The 27952-nt window shown below is 39.1% G+C and overlaps 1 protein-coding gene across 1 annotated transcript; it reads left to right on the forward strand.

The window, feature by feature from the left end:
- Positions 1-2509: 2509 nt before the first annotated feature.
- Positions 2510-27739, forward strand: RABA5A (RAB GTPase homolog A5A). The gene is made up of 4 exons (XM_089139455.1): positions 2510-2819; positions 24245-24345; positions 24487-24931; positions 26616-27739. Exons 3-4 carry the CDS (start codon positions 24595-24597, stop codon positions 26957-26959), a joined length of 681 nt encoding a protein of 226 aa, XP_088995581.1. The 5' UTR covers positions 2510-2819; positions 24245-24345; positions 24487-24594; the 3' UTR covers positions 26960-27739.
- The last annotated feature ends 213 nt before the right edge of the window (positions 27740-27952 follow it).

The following is a 27952-nucleotide window of genomic DNA, read 5'->3' on the forward strand; positions in this document are numbered from 1 at the left end:
AAGTTTTTCCTATATGCTGCGTTTGTTTGCAAAGGTGGGTTGGAAAAAAATGGGTGGAAAAAAAAAAACATGTGGGTCCCATCTATAATGGGGTGAGGGAGAAGAAAAGGAAAGGAAAGGGTTTTGTGAAAAAGTGATAGTGGTGGGCCTCACTTTTTACTTTTCCCGACTTTCCCACAAAGTCCCACAAAATATATGGGGTTTTAAAATGGCTTGGGGTGGAAAAGTTGAGCTGCCACATCAGCAGACAAGTTTATTTGATTCAAGGAAACTTGTCTCTTACTTTTCCACCCCAAGCAACCAAACAATATACCATTTTGGGATTTAAGGGAAAAGTAAGAAATCTACACTATTTTCAAGAATTTTCCCACCCCACCTTTATTTCAGCAAACAAACGCAGCCCGAGTGAGAGACACCCAAGTAAGGGAAGTGGTGTTGATCCATTCATTTGCCTCCCCCTCTTTTGGTAACAATCGATTCATTTTCAACTCTATAGATATATTTTACTTAGGAGCATTAAAAGAGGGGAAAAAGACTAATGAGTTGGGATAATCTGCCTCGGAGGATAGAAGATTGTGCTCTCTTTACATTTTTTTGCCACATGTTTAAGACAAGGGTTTATGTATAGTCTATTTTGTCAATGCTTAGATGTAAATCGTCCTCCTAAATATATAGTGAAATGATGTAAATAAGCATAATCACCTAGAAGATCCAACTCCAGTTAACAATGTGTGTGGGGAGGGAGGGGTGGGTTGGTTGGAAAATTGTTGCAAGGTAGTTATGACTTATAACTACCTACCATAAATAGAGTCGGGATCATCTCCCCGTCGGGGTCTCCCTGATGGCTTCCCGACCACAAAAACAGTGGGGCCCACGAGTGAAACACTTTTTGAATTTTTCTTTTACCTATGGGCCCCACTCTGTTTTTGTGGTTGGGAAGCCGTCGGGGAGATGATCCCGACTCCCATAAATACGATAGGTGGGGCGTTAGAGGAGAGGGTCGTGCTTCAGTGCTGCGCATTAAATGCGCAGCACGGTGAAGCGCACGGTCGAGATCGAAATCAAGGTCGAGATAAATGCGCAGCATGCAAGTCACACTATAGAGGAGATGGGTTTCAAATACAAAACACTCAAGAAAAAAAAATGTCCTCACACACTTTTAACTAAAATAAAGGAATGGCTTTTATGATTATAAACCCAATAATATGCATGAAAGTTTAACATGTTCTCTCTAACAAGTGAGCTCAACGATTAACTTTGTAGAACAACTAAAGAAGAAATTAGACCAATGGTGGAGATGGAAAAAAAGAAGAGAATAATCTATTTGGAAAGAAGAAATGAGAAAAAGAGAGCTAGAGGTATAAGAAAATCAAGTATACATAGAATGCTCAATGGTAAATTTTGTGAACAAACAAACTCATTGGTTGATCGATCGGTTAATTGGTTTCTTTCTTTGAGTCTATTTTTATCAATTTGTTCAAAGGGTAGCAATTTCGTTGCTGACATCTAGCAATAAGGCATTGTCTGTTGTTTGAATAACAAAATCATGTTCCGTTACACAAAGTCTCAAAGGCATTACTTGTTCACACTTGCTTTCAGTATATTCTCTTACTGTCAAGGTCAAGGAGAAACCTTATATTTGAGCAAATTCTAGCGTTAATTAATAAGATAAATTGTTTGTTAAAACGGTTCATTCTTTTGTTCTTTAAGTTATGAAAAACCTGTGAGAAAAATGGCTTTGGAATTGTTTTTGTGGAGTCCGTAAGACATGTTTTGTCCGAAGAAAATAAACTTGATAAAACGGTTTTGATGACGAAGGTTTCTATAGACCACCCTAACCCCCAACCCTACTAGTATACTCCCTCCCTCTACCTTGTGTACTCATTTGAAAACAATATTTTTCAGTTTGTGGGTCCTATTAAGTAGACATGTATACAGATCGGATTCAACTCGGATATATTATAATCCAAATCCGATTAACAAAACTGCTATCCGATCCGATGGAAATTTAAAGAAGGCATCCGAATCCGAAACTTTTCTAGATATTTGATAATAATCCAATCCGATATTGATTAGTGATTGTTATTTAATTTTTTTATTTATTTATTTCCGATTATCGATTATCGGTTTCTGAATCCGATTATCAACATTTTTTAAAAGAAAATAATACTTAATACTTTACTTTAACATGATAATTTTCGATTTTTAATTACTTGGTTATCGAGGTTTCCGAATTCGATTATCATCAATTTTTAGAGAAAAAATGTTGAATACTTTATTGTATCCGGATATTAGCAGATTTAATAAGCAATTATCCGAATCGGACAGATACAAATATTTTGCAGTAAGAAAACTTTCGGATACGGACACCCTTTATGAATACGAATGAGAATTCGGAGGCAAATTTCAACTATCCATTTACAGGTCTACCATTAAGAATATTTATTGGACAAATTTATCAAACACCTCATTCCAAACGGAGAACGGTTTCTTAGCACAGAAATATGTACAGACAGATTTCATACAACAACAAGAACTAATCTTTCAGAACGGAAAACGTTTAGCAAAGGCATTTGGAACAGCTGGCCTATTTTTGTGTTTTTCAAAAACTGGACCGGAGGAAAACGTTGACGTTTCTAACTTTCTTCTATTCTGTTTGAGTCCAGTGGAAGAACAGAGGGTGAAAAAGATTGACTTGTTCCCAACAATCCAATACAAAGCTCTCTCTCTTGTCTGAATCTTCCCTGCAAATTGGTTCTTCTGAAACTGGATTCCATTATCCAACCTACGCAAGCACAGACACAAAGCTCGTCCACCAGGTAACTTTGATGCCCTTTCTCTTTACTATATGTTCAGTTGGCTTTTCTCTCTCTCTATGTAACGAACAGTGGGTGGTAACCTGCAAATCCCTTGACTGATGCTTGTCTGTCACTATCGTTGTATCTCTGTAACCCTAAAATTCCACCTAACTTCCCATCTTTTCCTTTAGGGTCTTCCTTCAATCAAATCGGATACTGGAACAAAGAAACTACGTAAACATTTTCCCCCTTTTCCCTCTTCTTCACCTTTTTGGCCTTCTTCGATCAAATCTTGATTGCCAAAGATTACCTCTATTTTTTTTTCTTCTTTACTTGATTCTTGTATTTCTGTATTTCATTTTTGGGATTGATTCTTCTTGGCTCGTCTCGAATTGGGTGCGATTTTGAATCAAAAAAATTCCAAGGGATCAGGGATTTATAGTCTGTAACGTGCAAATTTAGGGTTTTGAGTTCTTGTTGTCCTCAATGTTTCTTTGATTATTGTCTGAATTTATTTGGCTCTTTTCCGTGGACCTGCATTGGGCTTTTGAAGGCCATTACTGATCCTTCATTTTGTAGTCTTACCATTAGGAGTCACGCATTTGATATTTTGGTATTAAAATATGGTTCGTTTGACAACTGTGTTTGTTAGAGTTGGTGAATTGTTACTTTGACATTGTTCCCTCTGAAGAATTCTTTTTCCTGTTATTGTTGCTATGCCAATTGTGTTCTCTTGTGTCAGAATTTTCTGGAGCTTATCTTTATCATCAGTAACCCTTATGATTGTTTTCAGAGTTGCATACTGTTATAATTTTTTGATTATCTAAATTGTGCCTGGAAAGTTGTCTTATTTGTGTCAACTTGATGCTGATCACTTTATGATAGCGTGTTTGTTGAATAACTCTGTTGAACTGTCATAACAAACCTGGTTTTATGCCACTAGAAAGTTCACAGGATTAGCTTCATTTCAGCTTTTTCTCTGTGTACATATTTATGATTTTCAAGTTGATGAGGCTTCAGTACTCCATTGCTGCTGGCAGCATGTGGTTGCTCTTTTGCTTTATACTTTTTAAATTCGTTAAGTTACTTTATATATTTGAGACTTTAATGTGTTTGCTTTTGGTTATCATCCCCAAAGAAGAATAACAGAAAGATCGAACTCAAGGAAGGATTTGTTTATTGTATGCCATCCCATTGTTTGTAATTGATTTTTTCTCTATCCCCCTCTTATGTTATGTTTTATATCCCCCCAATTTTTAATAGGTTATTAAAAGTTAATGTCAAAGTCTGGTTTGTTATCAGTTTTGGCTTTTTGAGTTATGACTATTCAACTGCTTGCACCTGTTACATAGTTTGGAATTGCAGAATTCAGCTACTTTGAAGAATTAAGTGCATTTCTGTTAACTTGATTGAAAAAAAGAAAAGAAAAAGGAAGTACTTAGCTGAGTGAAGTTTTACTGTGTCCTGTTAAATGTCCTGATCTTAGATTTTAGCTTCACTAGATATTCCTTGGTGCTTCGTCCTTTCCTTCTTTTTTGAGAGAAGTATCTTCCAAAATTGATTAATATGTTTCTTGTGTTTGGAACATGAAATGAGATCAGTGCCATGTGTATTCTACAACTAATCATTGCCATGTGTAATTATTTCAATGCGATGCTGATCACACTGTGATAATATGTTTGTTGAGCTTATTTATTTTGTGCTGAATGTATTTAGCTTAAATGAATTTATGAATTTGTCAATCGTTGATTCTTGTCAATCTACTAGAGGTCTAGTTATATTTTAAATGTTTGGTTGTTAGCAGAATGACATCTTCTTCAGTCCCGAATGAGGCAGAAAAATGGTCTCGAAGAGAGAAAAGTTCTATTGGTAATATTAATGGTTGACCAAGTAAAAATTGGAAATAAGATATAACAATAAAAGATGTAATTTTCATCTACCCCCTTTTTAGATATCATAATGTAATGTACCTTCCCCATTTTGAGGAAACATCAACAACCTTGTCCCAACTAAATGGGGTCGGTTACATGGATTCTTGCCTTCCAATCAATTCTGTTTGAGGCCATGCCAGATACAAGGCCTAAGCTATGCATATCCTTTCTCACCACTTCTCTTAAGGTTATCTTAGGTCTATCCCTAGCTCTTCTAGTTCCTTTAATTTGAATTATATCACTTCTTTGTACAAAGGCATTTATAGGTCTCCGTTGAACATGGCCGTGCCACTTCAAACGACTTTCCCGAAGCTTATCACTTATGGGAGCAACTCCTAGACCAACTCTAATATGATCATTCCTAGTTTTGCCACTCATCCATCTTAGCATCCTCATTTATGCTACACCGAGTTTATCTATATGATTCTTTTTAATTGCCTAACATTTTGCACTGTACATCATAGCTGGTTGAATGACAGTCCCATAGAATTTTCCTTTAAGCTTTAATGGAATACGACGATCACACAAGACCCCAAACACACCTCTCCACTTCATCCACCCTATTTTAATTCTTTGGGAAACATCATCCTATATGTCACCTCTTTTATTTAGGATTGAACCTGGGTACCTAAAAGAATCACTTTGAGGAATCTCCTTCTTGTCAAGTTTCACCACCTCATCGTCTGTCCGATCATGACTAAAGAAAAGACTTACCCTTGTTATATCATTTCATATAACCCGTTCAATTGACTGTGCTACCCTTACATTCCTCCTCTTCTTCTCCTTCTCCCTCCGGCTTCTTAAATCGTCACTACCTCTGAACAGTTATGGTTCCTGCTGATGCTGCACCCTGTAAAGCATCAAAAGTTTGTGCTTGCTTTTTCCTTTTCTTGTTCTAATCACGAAGAGCAAAACCAACGCAGGTTTGCACCTTCTTCTAGCACCAAATCACTGCAATGGTCATTGCCATTACACAAGACCTAAAGGAATGATACAGCTTACTCCTGGTCAATGGGATTACCAGTACTGAATGTGGTAGAAAGCACACTAACAAGGTCTTGAATGGAGTTGATAACTTTCTTTTCTGGATTGTTTTGTGTCAAATTTACAAGGATGGCAATCCATTTTTTGGTCCACAAGGAAAGCATGAAGCCCTTCAAGGATGCCAGCTGAGAAGAGGATGGGAATGTTAGAGGGGTAAATGGAGAGATTGTAAAAGCAATAAAGGGCATCAAGCATGTACTGCGGTTCAGATTCATTTTGCAGGAGACGTACCTAGAAGGGAATTGCTTGGTTTGAATCAATGATTGGCATCACTTCCTCAACGCATGAGAGGTTGAGGTTGAGAGCTGTTGTAGATCGGTATGACATTGACTTGAGGTGATTGTCAGATAACATACTTATTTTGTTCCCGAAAAGAATGGAATCCTTGAAAAAAATAATAATGGAAAAGTGGGTTTGTCATTGAAGAGAGTCTCAAGGAAGAAGTAGGCTCCCTTTTTCTTTTCACAATTTAAGGCTTGGCATAAAGGGTAGAGGGCTAGACTTACCCATTGTTGAGGGTAGTTCAGGGACTAGGTGAGATATATAACCTGCTGATGTCATCACTTAATAGGAATCAACTAACAGAGTTGGTTAATTTTATACTAGAGCATAGAAGTGGGTGGTATCTGATAGTCTCAAAATGAGGTAGCTCATTATATTAGGCTATTTAGAAAGCACATTGATGAATTTTTGTAATTATAATTATTACTAATAAACATAATTTTTTTGGGTAAACTAACAAACATAATGACATTTATGTAACTATTTTATAGAAAGAAGAGTGATTTTGTGAAATGTCTGCCAAATACTGTTTTTCTTCCTCTTTTGTTCATGGATTAGAATTATTACAGTTTATCAAACATATTTCTTTTCCACAGGACTAGTCTCTTCACAGCATGGAATAAAAAAAGAACAGTTCCGTGAAAAAAGCATTCTCCTAGAATGGAAGCATTACCAAACAGGCCCTTGATGGCATGTGTATGATACACATAAATACAACAATTTCCTATTTTAACTAATAAAAGGGCTCCTATTCGCACTAGCACTCAATAAAGCAAAACCACTGTCCTCTGAGTATCCTATTTTAACTCAAACTCTTAACGACTAATCCTGTTTGCTAAATTTATTCTTTATGAGCTTATAAATTAGGTCCATTATGTTTAACACAAAAAATAAAGGCCCAACCTATAAGATAACTTCCCAAAGGTCAATTTCAGCCCATTGGACTGTCGTGGTGACTTATGGGACTTTTGGTCTGGGATATAGGCTTCCATATGGGATGCATCATGCAAGTGTAATAAAATTGCATCGGTTCCCTCTCGGTTGAAAATAACCATAGCTATAATGGAGCCTAGGTGATTCAAAGTGTTGGAGAGGGTGAAAAAGCAATGTGACACTAATAAGCCCCTAGTATTTCAGGTGCACACCTGCAGACATAGTAAAAGGTACAGGGAATCATCCAAGTCAGTCCATGTAGAAGAACATCCAGCTGAAGAGAAAAGGGGACATATGTTTAGAAGAGATTGGGGGATGGCCATACACCCATGCACATAAGAGCAGGATTCACGGTTCAAGATCTCGGGAGATCTTGCCGAGATCTTGCTTTTGTGAGGTCTGGAAATGAGATTATGGCGAGTCTCACAAAATGCAAAATCTCAACTAAGATCTTGGATCCAAGATCTCAAATTAAATCCATTTTTCGAGTGAGACAGGTCGAGATCGACCTCTCTCACCTTCTCTTGCTTTCCAACTCGCCGAGACCATAGAAACCTTATTTTTTGTTGGATTGATGTTAGAGATTGATCTGCAGCAGGGTTAAGCACATCTGCATTAAGAAAGGAAGATCAATAATCCTAAGGCTTAAAATGATATAAGGCTTCTATAGCCCCAAGGGCTACCTCCTGCACCTTTGTTGGGGCGGCCCCCCCGGACCCCCACCAGCTCCTCAGGGAGCGGGACCCCCGTGTGCGTCAAGGGGAAGGTCGTTGGCAACAGAATGTAAAGCATGATCACACTTAACACTTTTGTTATGATTTATGATGGTTGAATTATTGTATTCTTGAGAGTCGAGAATGTGATGTTCTATTGTACTCACATGAATGGAATTTTGTTGGTATTTAAGTTTTTTGATATATCTTATCACTTGCTTTTCATTTATATGTGCTAATGATTTATTATTTCATGTTTTATAACCTTGCATGTTCATTCCTGCAACATTTTGGTTTCAAACTTAGGGTTGAGTTAGAACTCATATTTAGGGTTGTTTTCTCACAAGTCTAAGGCCACTAGTGTGTTTAGAAAGCTTAAAATAGGCTTAATACCTACTTTGATACCAACTTAACCCTTAACCCCTTGAGATGGGCCCTAGAGTTCACTTGAGTTGGCCGAGGAAAAGATGCTTGATCTCGAGCGAGATCTCGCTCTCTCAAGGGTGAGATTTCCCTCGAGAGCGAGATTTTGAACCTTGGCAGGGTTTGATAATGTTTAGAGAAAGGTGGGACATGTGGAGGAAGGATATTGGTGGGGGGGGGGGGAGAGAGGTCATTACAAGAAGGCATTGCTTTTTTTGGAGCTAAGGGGGAAGGGAAGATTTATTGAGGTTTGCACAAGTTGGACTTGCAGCAGGGAGTGTTAGTCTCTAGGGTAGGTTGTAGGAAAGAGGTGTTACTGAGTTGGAGTTGTATTCATTGATTTATTGTATCACATTGACTTGAATATTATGAGAGTTATTTCCTCTTCCATTGAGGTGTTCTGTGTTTGTGTGTATTGAGCTGCTTTGTGTTAGTGCGTATGCTGCTGTCTAAGTAATTCGCTATTGAATGTATTGGGTAGTCAACAAATTGGTATTAGAGTGTGTTTTAACCTAAGGAATGATTAGAAGTTGAATAGAGAATTGTGTAGATGAACTTGAGTCCATTTTGCAGGAGCTTCAGGGGTAGATGTTAGCTCTCAACTTTAAGTTGGGTTCCCTAGCTCGGCATATAGAGAAAGAGGAGCAGAGTAATAACGAATTCAAAATGAGTTGAAGACTTACATGTTAAGAGGGAAGGCTATGGAGGTAGAGTCATGATCATCGGATGTCATGGTGGGAAGGAGACCTGCAGCCTCCAACCCTTGTCAGGGGACAATGCATAAGAGGACCATCTAGGTCTTGATGGCAAAATAGGAGGGCGGCACAGTTTCTACCCATGACATTTGGAGATGATCGGATGGGGTGGATTGCTAGGGCAGAGAGGTACTTCACCCTCAATGGACTCGGTGTGTAGGAGATTAGGTAGCCACCATTACTCGAACGACATGATATTAGGGAGGATGCAATTCAAGGAATTGAATGAACCCATCTCAAACTTGGGTAGCGCTCAAAGAGGAGTTGATCCAGCATTTTGGCTCACCTCAGATGAAGACTCCTCAAAAGGAACTGATAGGGCTGAGGTAGACCGGTTTGGTTATAGAATACAAAAAATGCTTTGAGGTGTTGACACCAGCTATAGGTGCCCGAGATGTGGAGGATGTGGAGTGGCTCATGGGGAGTTTTCATGGATGGACTTGGGGAAGATGTTCGCATAGACGTGAGGCTGTTCTCACCCTCAACTTTGGGCCAAATGATATGGTTGGTCCATTTAGTGGAGGCTAAGAACTGGGCTATGAGAGGGTAGAAGAAGCCCATCAGAAACCAACCCAATCTCTAGGCTAGCAAAGGGGTCCAATGTTTTGTCAATATTGGGTACCTAACCTACCTGAAACCGGGTATGGACCAATGGGGGATGCTAGAACAAGGACTAATATAGGAGCCTTGACATGCCAAATCCATATCGAACTGAGGACTAGCTTTTGGACCCCTGTAACTTGCTCAAATGGGGACAAACCCCAAACCTAGTAGTGACAACAAGTCACGGTGGTTGACGCCGAAGGTGATCAGACCAAAAATGGACAAAGGGCTTGGTTTCAATTGTAATGCCCCCTATACCTGATTGCATCAATGCCCCTTTAGGCAACTTCGTGTGCGACTGATGCTCGAAGACAAAAAAGACCTTGTGGTAAAGGCAAATGGAGTTGCAGAGGAGATGCCAGAAGAAGCTGAGCTATTGAATAACTCATTGTTAAGGCTTGATTCACCTAGCCGATAAAGTTGAGAGGTAGAATCAATGGTAGTGAAGTGGTGATTTTGGTGGACCATGGTGCAACCAACACCTTCATGGCTTAGAACTTGTGGAACCTCTTGGTTTTAAGGTACAAGGGAAGGAGTTTCAGGTGATTTTTTTGAGCAATGTATAGAGTATGTGGCAGACAAGGGTTGTGCCTTCATGTTTCGATTACCATTGACGGAGTAACCTTTGTGTAGAACCTCCTCTTGTTCAAGCTTGGTAGTGTTAATGTCATCCTAGGTGTGGAGTGCCTATCAAGACTTGGGGAAGTCAGGAGCAACTGGTAACTCCAAATTATGAGCTTTGATTGGCTAGAGAACATGTGAAGATTTGTAGAGACCTTCCCTTACTATGACTTGAGACAACCATGAGGTGGTTGTGGCAATCGATGCAAGCCAGCAATGGGGGAATTTGGCTAAAACCATTAACCATAGACTTGAGTGTCGCAGGAGAACCCGAAAACTCATAGGTGAAGGAGTTGGAATTCGAGCAACTATTTGTTGAGCCAATAGGGTTGCCCCCTTAGAGATCCCAGATCCCACGATCACTCCATCCACTTAGTGGATGGCAGCTCCCCGCGGAACGTATGACCTTACCACTACTCCCACTCTTTGAACAATGAAGTTAAAAGACTGGTAGGGGAGCTGTTGGCAGCAGGGCTGATATGGCCAATATTAGCCTATACTTGATCCCGGTTATGCTTGTACAAAAGGATGGCAGGGGTAATGTTGCGCAAACTATCAGGCTCTCAACATGCTAACCATACCTAATAAATTTCCCATACCCGCAATTGACGAGCTAGTGGATGAGATGAGTGGAGCCGCGGTATTCAGCAAGCTTGACTTGAAGTTAGGCTACCATTAGATTTGGGTAGCGGAGAGGGATTTGAAGAAGACAACCTTTTGGACTCTCAATGGGCACTGCAAGCAAGGTTTAAAGTATCGCGTATTGCGTATCGCGTATGTATTGGTTGAGTTATTTTAAGAGACATCTCGGTTTGTATTGTATTGTATCGAAGATACGTATCAATGGGTGAATAATATAATATAAATGATCACAATATCTATGAAAATAAACTAATTTAAATAGAAAACAATAGACTATCTTGAGAAATAAGGAAAATGGCCATAAGAATAAAAAATCATCTTTTAATTGAGAGATTGAAATGTCCAACCCATTATCTTGTAACTGCTAGTCATATGGCTTACAGATTGCCTTGAAGCAGTTCATGCCTTCAAAGATTCAAGGTTTCACCAATTTTTAAATTACTACAAAAGGGGTCTTGAAATACAAGACAAATTACATCATTGATCCATTTAAAACAATAAAAAATCGCTTAATGTAGGATAACTATGCGTGGACTAACACATATTTTGATATTAGATCCTTATTTTCCAGATGTGTGCACAAAAGACCATCGTTATCGTAGTCTTTGACAATAACACATTTTTCAGTTTGAACATTTAGTTCCCCTAAGTTTTGGGGGTGTGCAAATCTAGGAAATTTCTCCCCATGTACAAGATTCAGTGTCAATAGGCAAGTTGGCCTACTATCTACACAAATAGTAAGAAACACAAGAGTTTGCAACTCATTTCCACCTATGCAACTTGTCATGAAACTTGCCTTTTTCCCTCTTTTAAGATGGATCGATACTTATTGGTATTTATTATATCGCAATGTATCAGTGTGTGTCGCATCGTATCGGCATGTATCGGCCGATACATTGAGAGATGCGAGAGACGATTTGAAAAAACAAAAGTTTAGATACATATAAGCCTATATCGTATCGCAGGCTTGCGATACCGATACGATACGATATGGGCTGATACTTTAAACCTTGACTGCGAGTTTCTTATATTGTCCTTTGGGCTTTCGAATGCACCTTCCCACATTCCAAGCAATCATCAATGAGGTATTTAGTGACCACTTGAGAAGATTTGTGTTAGTATTTTTTGACAATATTTTGGTATTTAGTAAGTCAATGAAGAACAATTGGTACCCCCATGGTCCACAATATTTTGTTGGCACAACATTTCGGTGAACCAAAAGAAATGCCTATTTCTAGTAGCCAAGCTAGAGTACTTCGGCTATACAATAATGGTTAATAGAGTGACAGTGGATTGGCAAAAAATCCAATGCATGATTGATTGGTCCCAACCAATAAATTTTTGAGCATTCAGGGGACTTTTGGGCTTTGGGTACTACAGAAGATCCATTAAGGATTACCTGAAGGTTGCAACCGTGCTCATAAATCTGTTGAGAAGAATGTTTCCCATGGTTTGAGATCTCGTGAGGTCTCGCTTTTTTCAAATGGCGAGATGAGATGATGGGCAAGATGAGATCTCGCCTATCTCGCTAGATCTTTCCCAAATCTCGCCATATCTTGTTGGATCTCTCAACTCTCACCGTTTTTTTTGGGGATTTTAGCTGGGTTTTCACTCACACCTACATTTAGCACATCTACAACCCCAAAGGAAGATCAGTCATTCTATGTTTGTCTTATGAACTTATTAGTTATGACTTACGAATAATGACTTATATATAACTTCTAATGGTTTTATAATTTTATTATTCTATTTTCGAGAGTTGAGATTGTGTCATATGGATGGAATTCTGATGACATTTATTTGATGTATTTGATACATTTGCTTTTCATTTATATGCCTTAAAGGTTCTATATTACATATTATATAACCTTACATTTCCCAATCCTGCAGCATTTCAATTTCACACTTAGGGTCAACTAAGAACTTATACTTACGGTGTTTTTCTCACAAATCCAAGGCCACCAATGTGTTCAGAAGGCCTAAAATTAGGCTAAGTACCAAGTTTGAGCCCGACTTGGACCTTAAAACCCACCGAGATGGGCCATTGAGTTGGCCAAAAAAAAAAAAGACCATATCTCGATCGAGATCTTAAGGGGCTAGATCCTTGGCAAGAGCGAGTTCTTGAACCATGTGCTTTCCTTTGGGATGAAATAACTACCAAGCGTTTTTAGCTTTGAAGGTTGTATGACCACGTTACCTGTATTAGTGGTGTTTGACTTCTCCAAGGAGTTTGATGTGGAGATGGATGCATCAAGATTAGGATTAGGTGCTATCCTTATGCAAGAGGGACACCACACCTATTAAAGTCAGGTGTTATCCACTTGTGTCCAAGCTAAGTCAGTGCATGAGAAAGAGTTGATAGCGATTGTTCTAGCTATCCAAAAATGGTGTTATTACCTGATCGGGCGACACTTCAAGTTTAGGATGGACTGAAGAAGCTTGAAGTACTTATTGGACCAACAGGAGCGTGGTGGAGGACCTACCTCCTTCTACTTCTTTCTTCTGTCTCCCATCAGTAGGAGTCCCCTGCCGATGTATTCCTGCAAAAGATCATGAAGCCTTATCTTGCGTTTTTGTTTAGGGATTTCTCTTTTGGTTAAATTGGATATGCTATCTCCCACCCTCTGATGTCAGCCTTCCTTCCTGTTTACCACCGGAAAAGTATATAAGTTGCCTTAATGAGCTTTGAGTTGCCTTACGGGCCCTCGCCCGCTGCTTCTAACTATGATAGTGTGGCGTTTGATTTTTCACTTTCGGAACGCCTTACCTTGATTTCAAGGATAAGGCTGTGATGAGCCGAGCGAAGGTTGTTGAGTTGGACGCTCAGGGAAAGGTGACGAAGAAAAAAATACTGATTCAAAGAGAGTGGGCATCACTAGTAAAAGACTAGGACGAAGGCGCACTCTCTCTAAGAGCAATAGGACTGTGATTCCTCATTCCAAAAAGAAAAGGAGGCAGGAAGAGCCCGAGAAGAAGGGAAAAAGCAAGAAGGAAAGAAAGCCTGTCAATCGAGTAGGTGCTTTTGGATCATCTCTTGGGATTTTGGGTTGTTTTACTCTCTTTCAAACAGTAGACTTTTCAACCATTTTTGCTCGTGCTAGTGCCCCCATAAATTCTTGGATTTCTTGCAATATGAGATTGAAAGCAAAAGTAGATAGTGAAACTGTTGGGGTATAATTTTGAGATAATCTGTTGACTAGGCAGTGAGAACCATAGAAGAACGAAATGCCTGCAATTTTGAAAACCGAAGAAATTCCAATTTTTTCGGAAAAGTTATAGGTTTCGACCAAAGTTTTGGAAATTTCGACCATTTCGGAGGTTTAGTCCAAAATTTCGACCATCTTGACTGAAATTTTGACCATTTCAACATTCCAACTTGTTTTCCCTCAATTTTTGTTGATTTATCTTCCATTTTCACCTAATTTCCACGACTCCTTTGCCTTTAAGCACCTCTTTCGCTCATCTTTTGCCTCCAAACACCTCCAAAGCCACAACAGCTACAAAAGAAACTTAGACAACAATAGAATGTGAAGCATGAGCCATACCCAACAGTTCCAACTTCCCTTTTTTTTTTTTGTTTTATTTTGTTCATGTCTTCAATGATCTTGTATTGCCTTGAAATTAATATATGTTTAGCCTAGGACTATGATCTATGATTATGTTTTGCTAAATTTATTTTTTTATTATTTGCTACCATTTTTTTCATTTTCTGATTTTAATAATTATTTTCTAAATTATGTATGTTTTCAAAAATACATGTATATATGATATATGGGCTTCAACTTAGTATATGTGAGACACCATCACTTGATCTAGTTGGTCATTTTATTTTATTGACTTGTTATATATATAACCATTCTATCAAACAATTCATGTATGCTGATGATTCTATGCCTGTATGTAATATAGTTTGTACTTGTTGGAACCAGTCATTTGTTAGTATACTTGAATGATACATTTTTAGTGGTTTTTTTTTTTTTTGTTTTGGCAAAACATTAGTTCTATTGTATTTATTATGCTTTAAATAACTAGGAGGCAATAAATCAAATGAGATGGACGTCATATAAGGTCTGAAACCTAGGGTCGAAATTAAAAAAAAAACCATATGTTTCGACCGAAATTCCAGCCTTTTCTTGGGTCGAAATCTTGGTTTTGACTGAAATTTGTTACTTGGTGAGAACAAGGCTGCAGATGCTCTTTTTAGGTAGTTGGATAGTGATACAACTCTCTTCTCTATCGGTGGCGATGTGGCAAGGCAATGACGGGTTGGACGAAGAGATCTAGGTTCCGGGTCACCGTAGAGGGTGATTTAGGCCTACTCAATGGCTCAAAAGCATTCCCTAATTATTAGTTGAGGAATGGGACTCGGTTTTTTCAGAAACAGACTCGTCATACTTGGAGACTCCTAATTAATTTTAAAGCTGCTGTCCGAGTTCCATTCTACCGCTTTTGGGTGCCACTCAAGATTCCTATGCACCTAGAAACGTCTTTCAGGGGGTGCTCTATTAGCTCGGGACGAAAACTGCAGTCTCAAAATTTGTGGCCAGCTGTGACACCTGCCAGCACAATAAACATTGGTCCATAAAACCTGCGAGGCTCCTCCAGCTTTGACCCATTCTGGATCGTATTTGGGAGGATATCTGTATGGACTTCATTAAGGGTTTGCCTAAGACCAGAGGTGGGGATATCGTGTTGGTGGTGATCAATCGACTCTCTGAGTATGGGGCGTGTCATGTTGATGATTTACCCATACTCGACGAAGGAGGTGGCAATGGTTTTCAGCAGGGAGGTGATATGAACACATGGGATTCTTAGGTCTATTGTTTCAGATAAGGATTGAGTTTTCATCAGCAATTTTTGGATGGAACTCTTTAAACTGGTAGGCACTCACCTAAAGTTCAACAACACCTTTAACCACTAACAGATCAACAGACAGAGGTGGTCAATCGATGTTTGGGGATTTATTTCAGATGTATTTCTGTTTGTTAGTCAAGGGATTAGAGCAATTGGCTTGCATGGGCGGAAAATTTGTATAACACCACTTACCACTCAGCAACGAAAATGACCTCATTTCGAGTAGTGTATGGTTGAGAACCACGGGGCGCTATTGAGGTTAGGGGGAGGCCATTTCTAGGTCGATGAGGCTGACGTGTTTCTCCAAGAATGCGACCAGTTGTTAGACGAGCTCAAGACCGCAAGTGCCCTTCATTTGATCAACACTGATGTGAGGTGAGCTACCAAGTAGGGGAGGAGGTCTTCCCTTACAACATCAGTTTAGGCAATTAGCTAAATGACCTAATGAGAAGCTCAGTCATCATTACCATGGACCATATCCAATCAGTGAACAAGTAGGGCCAGTTGCCTTTCTTACCTAGATTATTGGCTTATGTGGTATAATGTAGGATCTAAACCCGTGAGGACAAGCACTTCCATGTTGCAGTCCATTTGCGTGGATACCCTTGGAATGGAACTCGAATCCTCTTAGATGAAAGAAGGGGTTTCCATAGACCTAGACATTGTCGAGACAGAAAGGAGAAAAGTTCCAACACCAATTTGCAGGGATTTTACCAGAAGGTGACGAAGGTTATCTCCCACTTCTAGATGAAAACCCATCTGGTTGATTGGGCCAATTTGCCAGTTGATACACTTACGTTTGTATGAAATTAACTTAGATTACCCCATTTACCTCTCCTAGTTACTGTCCAAGACCCAACCGATGCCCCTTATTCCAATTATAGACATTTAAGAGAAAAGAGAAGGAGAAAACCAGACCTTGCTGAAAATCCACTGAAGGCTGCCAAAAAACATTGAGAAACACCAGATTCAGGTAGCTCTTGCCATCCTCTACCGGCTCATCCCATTTTATAAGAATTGGAGATTCCAAGCTAGAGAATCTATTGATCTGAGCTAGATTTAGGGGGAAACCATGGAGAATTTGCAAACAGTGATTAGATCTATGATCTCCTCATCAAATGGGGGTGGAATTGACCCAAGGTAGTTGGGATTTGAAAAAGATGAGTCCCTATTCACTTGTAGACCCTGCTTCTTCTAGAATTGATGGTTTACCATTCAATTTCGTAAATTATTGGTCAATTGTACTATCATATGTGTTCATAAACTTGAAATTTAGTTGTGTGAATCAAGGGAAGCTCCATTGAAGTTCAGGGTCAAAAGCCTCAAATTCTTGAAGTCAATTTGATAGCGGCAGTGATCAGCTGATTCACCAGTTGATAGCCAATTGACTGGCTGACAACAAGCTTGTTGACCGGTCATGTTGGCAGCAACATCAAGAGTTGGGGATGAGGGTGAGAATTATGCTGGGCTCCTACATGTATGTTAACTCTTATATAATGTGTCTAGGGGTAGAACAACGCAATTGGGGAGGGCTTATGACGAATCATACCTTGAACCAACTAGTTGAGCTTCACACTTAAGGTGAGGGGATTTATGTCATGAATACATTTATGATGGATCATGGTAATGGATGAGAATGAATGCGGAATTGGGTATGAATATGTGAATTATGGCATCTTGAGAATTTCATGAATGGCCGCATGGGAATGGATATGAGCATGTTTCATTGTATAGCATCATGTTAAGAATGCATGGTTGGGTAACCCTTCCAACAAGGGTGATGGTGTTGGGCAACCTGTGGCATGGATGATGGGGTACTATATGATGTGATGTGCTTGGGGTGTCATCTTATGTGTTTCTTGAAGCGATGGCCAAATCCATGAGGGGCCATAAGGTAACATGGGTATACCATTCACTAGGTTATTTGGGGCTTTCCAAAGTGAAGTTGAATTTGTGAGGGGGTCTCAAGGTACTCTAGTAGGGTCATCGAGGGTTTTAGCTGAAAGCAAAGGTCGAATTTGTGTGGGCTAGTGTTCCATATATCAAGTAGCATGTTGAGTAGTTGGCCAATGAATGGTTAGCATTCTCCTGATGTCACGACCTTTACCAACAGGTCATAGGTCTTAGGTGATCCGTGGTAATTGAGTGGTGGGTGTTGTTGAGAGGACACTCACATGGGTTTCCCAAGTGAAGGTTGAATTTGTGAGGGGCCCCAAGACAACATGAGGATACCATTAACTGAGCTGTGGCATTGTACACCCCAAAGCAAAGGCCGAATCATGAGGGATATCTGACAGTTTAGTAGGGTTATCAGGGGGGTGACTAGCCCTAAAGCGAAGGCTGATTCCATGATGGTTGGCTTGCAATGAGATAGATGTGACAGGTAATTAGTAGACTTGCATCGATATAGTTGTAACTGCATTTTTGTGACATATAGGTTATGGACATCTCATTCATCTATGCTGTTCTTGTTTCTTCCCTTCATGAGTTCTGTAGAACTTGCATTCTTGGAAATCTCTCTTTTTAGTTGATAGTGTAGGCATAGATGCCCCTGCAGAGCAGGTTATGGGATGGATGGATATGGTGAGGGTGAGACCATCGGACATGATAACATGGAGCATGAGGTGTCCTATGTGTATGTGCCTTTTCTCAAAAGACTTGAGATGGCGGGACTGATATGTTATTTCTCTTATATTTGATACACTTTATTGTGGATATACATGGGTATGTAATTTGGTAATTTGGGATTGAGATGACTATTATACGGATATTTTAGACTTCTCTTTAGCAAGGTTTAAAGTGTCGGCATTGAGTGTCGTATTGCTCAGGTGATTTTAAAAGAGATATTGTCTCGTATTGAGTGTTGTATTGTACTGGCCAATGTATTTCAGTGCAATCCAATAGAGAGACGTATTGATATGTATCATATCGATTGTATCCAATATGGATACGTATTTGCTAGTATCATTTCATATTGTAGGATACTTTAAACCTTGCTCTTTTGTATTATTTACCTCCTATAGATAATTCATGCTTTTCATTAGTTATGTGCCTTCAATTCTTGCTTCATGGTTTGACTTGTATGGTTCTGGTATAGCATCGATGATCCAGATGGGAATCCGATGGGGGGTGGCAGCGGATCACACTATTGGAACTGGCTCGTTTAGGGTGGGTGTGACTAACCTACAAGCTTCTTCTATCACCCATGTCCATGGTGCACCCGGTTTTCCATGTTTCTCAGCTGAAGAAAGTGATTGGACCCCATGTAACCTGTCAGCCACTCCCCTTCTTCCTAGTGGAGGAGTGCAAGCTGAAGCTTATTCCGGAGGAGTTAGTCACTTGTTACTCACCACAAGGGGCTCTTGAGGTCTTTACTCAGTGGAGGAACTTACCCTCCTGCAAAAACACATGGGAAGCTTATGCTGAAATAAGGTCCCAGTTTCTGGAATTCCACTGAGGACAAGCTGAAACTATAGGAGGGAATTTTGATAAGCCCCTAATATCCCAGGTGTACACTCACAGAAATAGGAGGAACTACAGGGAATCCACACCAGTGCATGTGGAAGAACATTCTAGCTAAAAGGAAAATGGGACACATGTGGAAACTGGGACCTTATGCTGAAATAAGGTCCCAGTTTCTGGAATTCCACTGAGGACAAGCTGAAACTATAGGAGGGAATTTTGATAAGCCCCTAATATCCCAGGTGTACACTCACAGAAATAGGAGGAACTACAGGGAATCCACACCAGTGCATGTGGAAGAACATTCTAGCTAAAAGGAAAATGGGACACATGTTTAAAAGAGATTGGGGGATGCCCACACCCATGCACATAGTAGCAAGGTCTTATCTGTTCTGAGAAAGGTGGGACACGTGGAGGAAGGGGAATGGAGGGGAGAGAGAGATCATTAGAGGAAGGCACTGTTTTATTGGTGGCATCTATGCAGTATCCGAGCCATCCCAGTCCAAGAACAAGTCCAAGACCAAGTGGAGGGTCAAGGAACTCCCTAGGGTTGCTGCCCAGTGGCTTAGTTCTAATTTAATTTGCAATCCTTCAGTGTACTTGATTGCTCAGTGGCAGAATTGTGATTCTGTCCACTTGAGGGGCATATTTGGTATGTAGTTTTTTTTAAAACTAGTTTAAGTCAGTCCTTGTACACGTCTAATTATGAAGGCCTATTAGTAATAGAAGTCCCTTAGAATAAGCTTGGAAATACAAGTCCAATTGGGAATTCCAGCCCCTGGTTTATATGGATGGACCTTCCACTCGATGGGGAGAGATCAGATTTGGATGAATGAATGCAAGCTTCCTTTCTAGCACTCATGTGTGTTTTTGTTTTGGTTCTGTCAATGAGTTTAAAGATCCAAGCCAAGGAAGTTTCTAAGGGAAATTGAGCTTATGAATCTTGACTGTGGCTGTATAGGAACATGATTTTAACATGAGGCATCACGTTTACATAATTTTGGTGGGATTTTGGATTCTATCAAGCTTAATTAGAGGTTTTAGAGGCCTAGCTGAAACTGGGACTTAGGAGCTTCAGTTGTTACAGCAAGCATTCATTCACTTTCCCTCTTTCCTTCTTTTTTCTCTCTCCTTGCTCCTTCCCTTTCCCATAATTCTTCTCTATGTTCTTTTCTCTAATTCCCCTCTTGTCCGCTTTCCTTTTTCTCTATTTCTATTGTGGTCTCGCGTACATAGCAGTCCCATTTTCCGATCTCCTTACACATTAGCATGACATAGGTTCCTAGCCTTGCCACCTAGTACCATGTGTTAAGGTCATTTGATCATTATATTTGATTTCAACTCCTAAACCATTTTATTTATGTTTTCTTTAGCTTTCACTTTTAGTATGCCACCTATCAATCCAGGTTAAGTAATAGTCTCTTGCCAAGACACAAGGCTAGTGACTCGTATACTAAGACAAGCTTATGGGCCTTAATAATTTAACCTATGGGCCCTTAGCTAATTCCGTTGATTTATATAATGGGTCCATAAAACCATATATATATATATACAATGAGAAGTATCAATGTTTTCATGTGTATGCATTGTTTAGATATGTGGATCCAATTTCGTCTACATATATAGTCCGGCATGTATGAATCAAGGAGATTAGTTTGTGTTAGGTTTTAGTAAAAAATAATGTGCTATTGTGTTTATTTGCCTCAAATTAGGCTATACACAAAAAATCAGACCCCAAAACCACCTAAAACCCACCGAAACATGCGAGCTAATGTTACATGTTTTGCCAAAATTTCGGTCGCAATTCCTGTATCTAGTTGAGACGAGACAAAATTTTGAACTAGGATTCCATTGTAGGCCTTTCATCATCTTGTTCCTTTTGAGCTTGGGCCCATCTGAAATTATTGTTCATGGATGGGTTTTTGGCTAATTGAATTATAGTCCATCAAAGATATGGGCTTCAATTTTGGGTCAAAGTGGTACAGATTCAGTTGGACCATCTTGAGTCGTCTCATAAATCCTTTAGGGATATCATCCAGTAAAATAAATTTATTCAAAAAGGCAGGTTAGCATAGTATTAAATAATAAAATAAAAGATGTGGGGCATTACAAAATCAACTAGCCGGACGTTGCACTTTCAACCTCAGTTAGTGATTGGATAGTGCTGCATGCTGCGAGTTACTTTTTGGAGAAACCTTTCATAACTCATCAACCAGCAACTAGAAAAGGCAAACTTTGAAGAGTTATTATAACCTAGGAAACATACCCTCGACTAGGGTACTTTCCATCCTCATTAGATGCATTACCTATCTCTTATTTGTTTCCATAAGAGTTAGGCCTAGTGTTTGGGTGATCTATTATTTTCCTATTGCTGGAAATTGTGCATAACATACAGTTAGTTTGGGAAGATCCTGCCACGGAATGACTTCCTAGTTTTCTAGTTGGGAACTGGTTTTACATTGAAGGAGATTCAATATCTTTATTCATATATCTGGTATATACTTGTGTGGCCATAGTTGTCAAGGTGTTTTCTTGATGTTCAGGTGGATTTTGGGCCCAATTTGACTGCTGCCTTGCACCTATTTATGCCAAATATCATTTGACACTTAAAGATATTTGTCATAAATAGGCAAACATTCCCTATTTGAATCCAATAAAAATGATTAATAAATTAAATTTTAAAAGGGTAATAGTAAACTGTTTCCAGGGGTTGCACAGGGCCTAGGGTTACTATCCCCAGACACCTCTAATTGAACCAGGGGTATTTTGGTCATTTATGTAAAAATTGTGGAGTCCTAGGCCAGGGTCCCATTGAGTCCAGATTGTTATGAGGACCCTAGATGTAGTTTTATTTTCTTATTTGAGTCGTTATTTTGTATTGAAGAGTCCTTGTCTAAGTGTGATTCCTAGGTTGTGTTGGAATTCCTTAGTTTCATTCTAATTCTTGTTAGGACTCCATATCTATTCTTAGATTCCAAATTGAATACTTCTAGAGTAAGATATGATAAGAGTCCTTGTTTAAGCTAGACTTTAGTCAAGTTAGAGTTAGAGTTAGAATTAGAGTGTTAGTTTGAAATCAAGTTGGTTTCCTAAGTCGAGTCCTAGTGTGTTTTATTTTTTAAAGGTTATAAATAAAGCCTCCATCCTCTGTAATTTCAAGTTGAATTTGATTAATAAAATTGAGATTTGAGTTTGGAGGAAGAGAAGTCGTGGGTTTCCTTTGGGGAAGCCTGCGGCAGCCTTAAAGTGAGTGAATACAGCCATTGCCTTCAGGCTCCAGCAATAGTTCGACAACTTGAGCAGCCTTCTTCCATTCCCAAGTAAGTACAGCACACCCCCACCCCTTTTCAGCCCCCCTCTCCCCTAGCCCACACAAGCACCCCCAGCCCTCCCCCCTTCCTTGCGACTGCAGCCCTCTCCCTCCCTGCTAAATCCTTAGATCCCCAATCCTCTTACATTCCCTTTACTAGTTACTACTAGTTGGATCGCACCCTTCCCCACACCTTATCCCTACCCTGAGATCCTCTGTTAGGTTCTTGAATTCCGGCACTTCATCTTCAACCCCTGGAAACCCCAAACCCTAATTTCACTAGAAACCTTTTAACTCCCAAAATCCTCAACCAAACTTCAAACCCTTTTAGGATTACCATCTCCAGCTCCTACTCTGCCTCCCCAAACCCAAAACCTAGTTGAGTTTCCTAAGAATCCTATCCCAAGTAGGATACTTCAAACCATGCCCAAACCCACTAGGACTAACCTGAAATTATAAAACAATAACAACAGCCCCTTCCCTACCCTAACTGAAACTATAAAGCCTCATTCCCTAAGCCTGACTGTAGAATCTATTTCTGGAATTACATTACAGCAGCCGAAGCCCTAAAACCCTTCAACTCAGTCCTAAAACCCCTTAAACCTAACCTAAACTCAATGCCAGGTCTGAAACTACAATCTCAGCATAGTATTGAGCCTAAACCCCAAATTCCTTGAAATAAAACCTAGCCAAGACCTTCTAGGCCTAATCCTAGCCCTTGTAAACCCAAAGTTCTTCAAAAGTCTTCAGTCAAAGGCACCTACATCTCTAGAAGACTGCTGGTTCTTAAGAGAGAGGGTCGTGAAGTAAACCCTGTTCTAGGGCAACTTTCGACCGGACTAAACCCTAGAATTTGGTTCACATCACAACTGCTTATCAAGAACAATTTGATTTTTGTTGTACGTGAACTTTAAACTTTATAATGCTGGAGTTTTCCTCAAATCATAAAAGTTCCATAAACCTTAATATGATGTTGCTAAAATCCAGAAGAATGTGGTAAATTATCATTTGTTTTGATATTTCAAAAAATATTTTCATTTAGGGCAATTTTGACATCATTCAGGCATATCAAATGAAGTTTGACCAGACCATAATTTCAATCTTGGATTTGTTGGAAAGCTGGTTTTGTGTTCTACCTATTACAAAAATATAGTGTAAAGTTATTTAGCAGTAAAACTTCATGAATGACTCTAACCTAGTGCAGTTTAATTACTTAATAGATAATATCATGTTTTCTAAGAACATATAATCTTAATGTGAGACTAGGTATACAAGGACAAGGACCAATTCCTAGAACAGTATAAGCCAAATGGTTGTTTTGATTGCTTTAAACTTCCAATTGTTTGCTTCTTCTGTTCAGCTGTGTTCTAGTTCTATGTTGATTTTTGATGACTTTATTTGGCTTAATATTGATTTTTGATGACTTGTGACTTAAAGCTGATTCTTTTTTGGCTTGATAGTGGGTTAAAGTTGATATTCTATGACTTGATATGGCTTAAATGTTGATTCTTGATCATATATGATATGATAGCATACTAAATAATGTTAGAGAAGAGGGGAAGTAAAAAATAGTTACTTGGTCACCTATCTGCTCAGGCAGTACTGCACTGCCTTGTGAGGTGTACACCACCATGATTTATTCCTCATATAAAGAAAGATCTTTCTTATTTGTGTTTTTTTTCCCAATTATTTTATTTGGTTTTTATACTTTTCTCGTATTCTCGTTGAAAGAATTTTAGTAATAATAATAATAATAAAAATAAAAAAGAAACGTCCAATAGAAACCTTGTTGGTTCTTCATCTACAATGTGTGCAACCTTCTTCATATCTTCTCCCTGTACTCCTTAAACATTGAGTTGGGTTTGATGTGCAGGAAATTCTAACGGACTTGTGTAAGGTGGGACAATAAAAGTAATGGAATGCATCAATTGCAAACATACCCAGTTGTTTTGATATTTCACTACAGCAAGAGAGGTATTTTATTGAGCTAGATGCATTACTCGAGCCTTTGTATTCTTACTTAGGCTGCTTTTGATTTTCTATTATGAATCTATGATCTTAATTATTTTCAATTTCTTTTCTTTTTGACTTTCATTCTCTAAACTCTCAATGAAGGCATACTTGAGAATTTTTAGTCAACAGCTTGCGAAGAAGCTCAGTAACCAGAAGACTGTTGGCTGTTAGCCATGGTTCCCTGAGACTATTGAAGGGAAGGATAGACAAATGGCATTTCATTCTGATGAACATAGTGAGGATTACCTTTTCAAGATTGTTTTGATTGGTGATTCAGCTGTGGGAAAATCGAACTTGCTTGCAAGATTTGCCAGAAATGAATTCCACTCAAACTCAAAATCAACTATTGGGGTTGAGTTCCAAACCCAGAAGATGGTCATTGATGGGAAAGAAGTCAAGGCACAGATTTGGGACACAGCAGGTCAGGAGCGGTTCAGGGCCGTGACTTCTGCATATTATAGAGGTGCTGTTGGAGCGCTTTTGGTGTATGACATCAGTAGACGGCAGACATTTGATAGCATCAGTCGTTGGCTTAACGAATTGCAAAGTAAGGACTATTTCTTAATATACTAATGTTTTGGCTCATATCTGTATATGGTTACATGTCTTCCCTACTTGAACTAGTATCTGTTTTCTGACACTGTGCCTCTGTTGGGAGTGTCTGTAACTATCCAGTATTTCCCATTTCAGTTGTAAATTCATAGAAACAATCATCCTTTTGTGTGTGTTTTTTTTTGGGGGGGGGGGGGGGGGGGGGGGTGGGGGAGGGAACTCTTAATTGGAGTGTATTTTCGTCGATCAGATCACTCAAAACTTTTAATATGCGAGAATGATATCCCGATTCTGATTTAGAGGCTTCGCTTTCTCATTTGAACCATTAAACTTTTCTTGTTGATTCATAAGAAAACCTTGCTACTTCCTGCCCTTTGTTTTCCTCTCCCTCTCACCAAGCTCCTACAGCCTCTCTGCATCTGGATCCAGCAAACTACAGGGATGTAGCTAATTCACTAGGAGAATCATTACTTGCTATAGCAATGTTCCTCCCAACACCCCAACCAAAACAAAAAGTACAGTGGAAAAATTATTGTACTCAAGCCTTCCTTGTCATAGTTTCTGCTTAGATCCATGATCAGGGTCACTTATGTATTTGACTTTCAATCTAGGGATATTTAGTGTTACCATTGGGGGAGGCGGAGGAATTTACTGCAGTAAGTCATGATGGCATATTTGGACAGTAAACCAAGGATCTTCTGTAAGCAAGCATTCTTTTCTTTCTCCAAGTAGGATTTTTTTTGGGGGGTGGGGGGTTGGTGTTTCTTTTTCTATATCTGAAGTGAAAAAAAAAATCCATGTCTTCCATATTTTTTAAAGCAGAACAATGTTTTAAAACCCGTCAAGGGGATCAACAAAATTGTCTCAAGGTTGGTTTTACCTGGTTGGCCTGGGTCTACCTGAGTCAAAAACAGTGTGTAGATACTTGTATGCTATTTTAAATTACTGATTTATGACTGTATTGCCTCTAATAGAAAGACAACTAATATTTCTTGAATGTTTCTTATTAAATTCAATTTAATTACCCTAAAAGTTTGGGGTTTCAATTCAATTTATAATTAGATTGAGGTAGATTTTTAAGACGTTCAAACTGAACAATTCTAATGTAAAAGTTGAATGGTTTGGGATGGATCTTGGTCCATAAAAGGAACTGAGACTTAGTTATGCTAGGGTGATGGTCCAACTGGTTCAACCGTCAGGTTCAGTCTGGATTTTTTCAAAACATAAGAAAGGCGAAAAAGTAATCAACAAAAATAATAATTTAAACACGAAAGGGGAAAACGTAGTGGGACGTGGTGGGGAAAAATTCAATGGAAGGAGAATTTCCCAATTGAGAGTGCAGAGAAGTAGAAATGCTTTCCATAAATCCTGATTGATATTTTATTTGTTTGTTTTCTCATATTTTATTATTTGATTAATTATTATTTTATACTTCTGTTTTTTGTGAAAACTCTTTTCTTCGTCAGGGGGTGTGGGTTAGGGGTCATGCGTACATGTTTTGTGGTCCAGGTACCAGGGACTGACCCTTATGGTTTGTTCTGAGTGTTGGCATATCATGATTGATAATCCAGTTTGGTCTCAGTGATGTGTTTGTAAAATAATCTTTGTGCTTCCTGATGAATGTGTGCTTAAGCCTCATCCCTCTATTAGTGAACTGAGATTGGTTCTTCCTGTGACAGCTCACTCCGACATGAATGTGATCATCATACTTGTTGGCAACAAGTCTGATCTCAAGGATGCTAGGGAGGTAACAACAGCAGAAGGCAAGGACTTGGCAGAGGCTCAGGGTTTGTTCTTCTTGGAAACTTCGGCCCTTGATTCTTCCAATGTCACTCTTGCCTTCCAGACTGTTGTCAAAGAGATCTATAACATTTTGAGCCGCAAAGTTATTCTGAGTCAAGAATACAAGAAACAGGAGCCAGCCTGGAGACCGAATGGGAAGACTGTGGTTTTGAAAGGAGATTCAGTTCAAGATTCAGATGGCAAGCCCAGTGGTTGGGGGTGGTGCTGCTTTTCCAACTAAAGTGTACAAACATGTAAGCTGTGATCTTGTTTCCTTTCGTCTTGCTCCCACTTCAGATTTCATATTCACACTCAATTTTGTTGAAAAAGATAGGCTTATAAAGTAAAAGAATGGGAAGGAAAAGAAGTACTTAGATCTTCAATAGACGATCTTTTTTTTTTTTATTTTTATTTTTTATAAAGATGGTCTATAAATGAAAAGAAATGTTACAAGTCTATAACGTGTGCTAGTCCAAGTGCCCATTGTTTTTAAGCGAGGATGTCCTTGATCTAAAAGATGGGTAGATTTTTCTTTTGGGTACTAATAAAGATGCATGTAATTTGTGCCTCAGGAAATGCTCCATTTGGGTTCTCCTCATAATTTGTGTATATTCAGAGAAGGGTGTTATAAAATGGTTCCTTTACTCCCTCTGTGTTTTATGGTTCTCATCTGATTCATTTTAAGTTCTATAATTTTTCATTTGGTAGCATCTGACTTAAGTTTTTAAGTTGGTGACTGTTGCTTGAGAGGTATCTAATATGGTACAGATTTTTCTCAACCAGAAGCCTTGTCACCCTGAACAAAGTATGGAAGAGGTTTGTAATTCTCGATCTGCCCCCATTGAGCATGAAAAGGGGAATGAAGAAGCACTGGAGAAAAGGCTGGAAACGGCATTCATAGTTGCCTGAAAAATGGTTATTACTGAGGCCAAATGGTCACCAGAAATATGAAGTGACAATCATGAGTGCTGATATTATGAATATTGAACAATTGAACTCGGATTTGAAAATAACAGCACTGAAGGTCTAATTTGGAGAAGGATTGTGCACTCCACAAATCGCCTAATGTCTCACCAATCACGAATGCAACGGCATTAAGGGCGTAATAATCAATGCAGAACCTCTAATGTACCATTCTTTTTCGAGCTCACCATTCTAAAAATGGTAGTTCAATAGGGTTGGTTAAAAGAGTGGCCGTCAGGTTAGTTCATAGTTGGACAAGTAATGGAAGGTT

The sequence above is a fragment of the Hakea prostrata genome, chromosome 11 (genome assembly GCF_041222555.1).
Source record: "Hakea prostrata isolate BN-2017 chromosome 11, UWA_Hpros_2, whole genome shotgun sequence".
NCBI classification, from domain to species: Eukaryota; Viridiplantae; Streptophyta; class Magnoliopsida; order Proteales; family Proteaceae; genus Hakea; species Hakea prostrata.

What these genes read in the sequence shown, in the direction of transcription:
- RABA5A (XM_089139455.1), top strand. Translation starts at nt 24,595, where the DNA reads ATGGCATTTCATTCTGATGAACATAGTGAGGATTACCTTTTCAAGATT. An exon ending in TTGGCTTAACGAATTGCAAA is followed by an intron (nt 24,932 to 26,615) that starts GTAAGGACTATT and finishes TTCCTGTGACAG; the next exon opens with CTCACTCCGACATGAATGTG.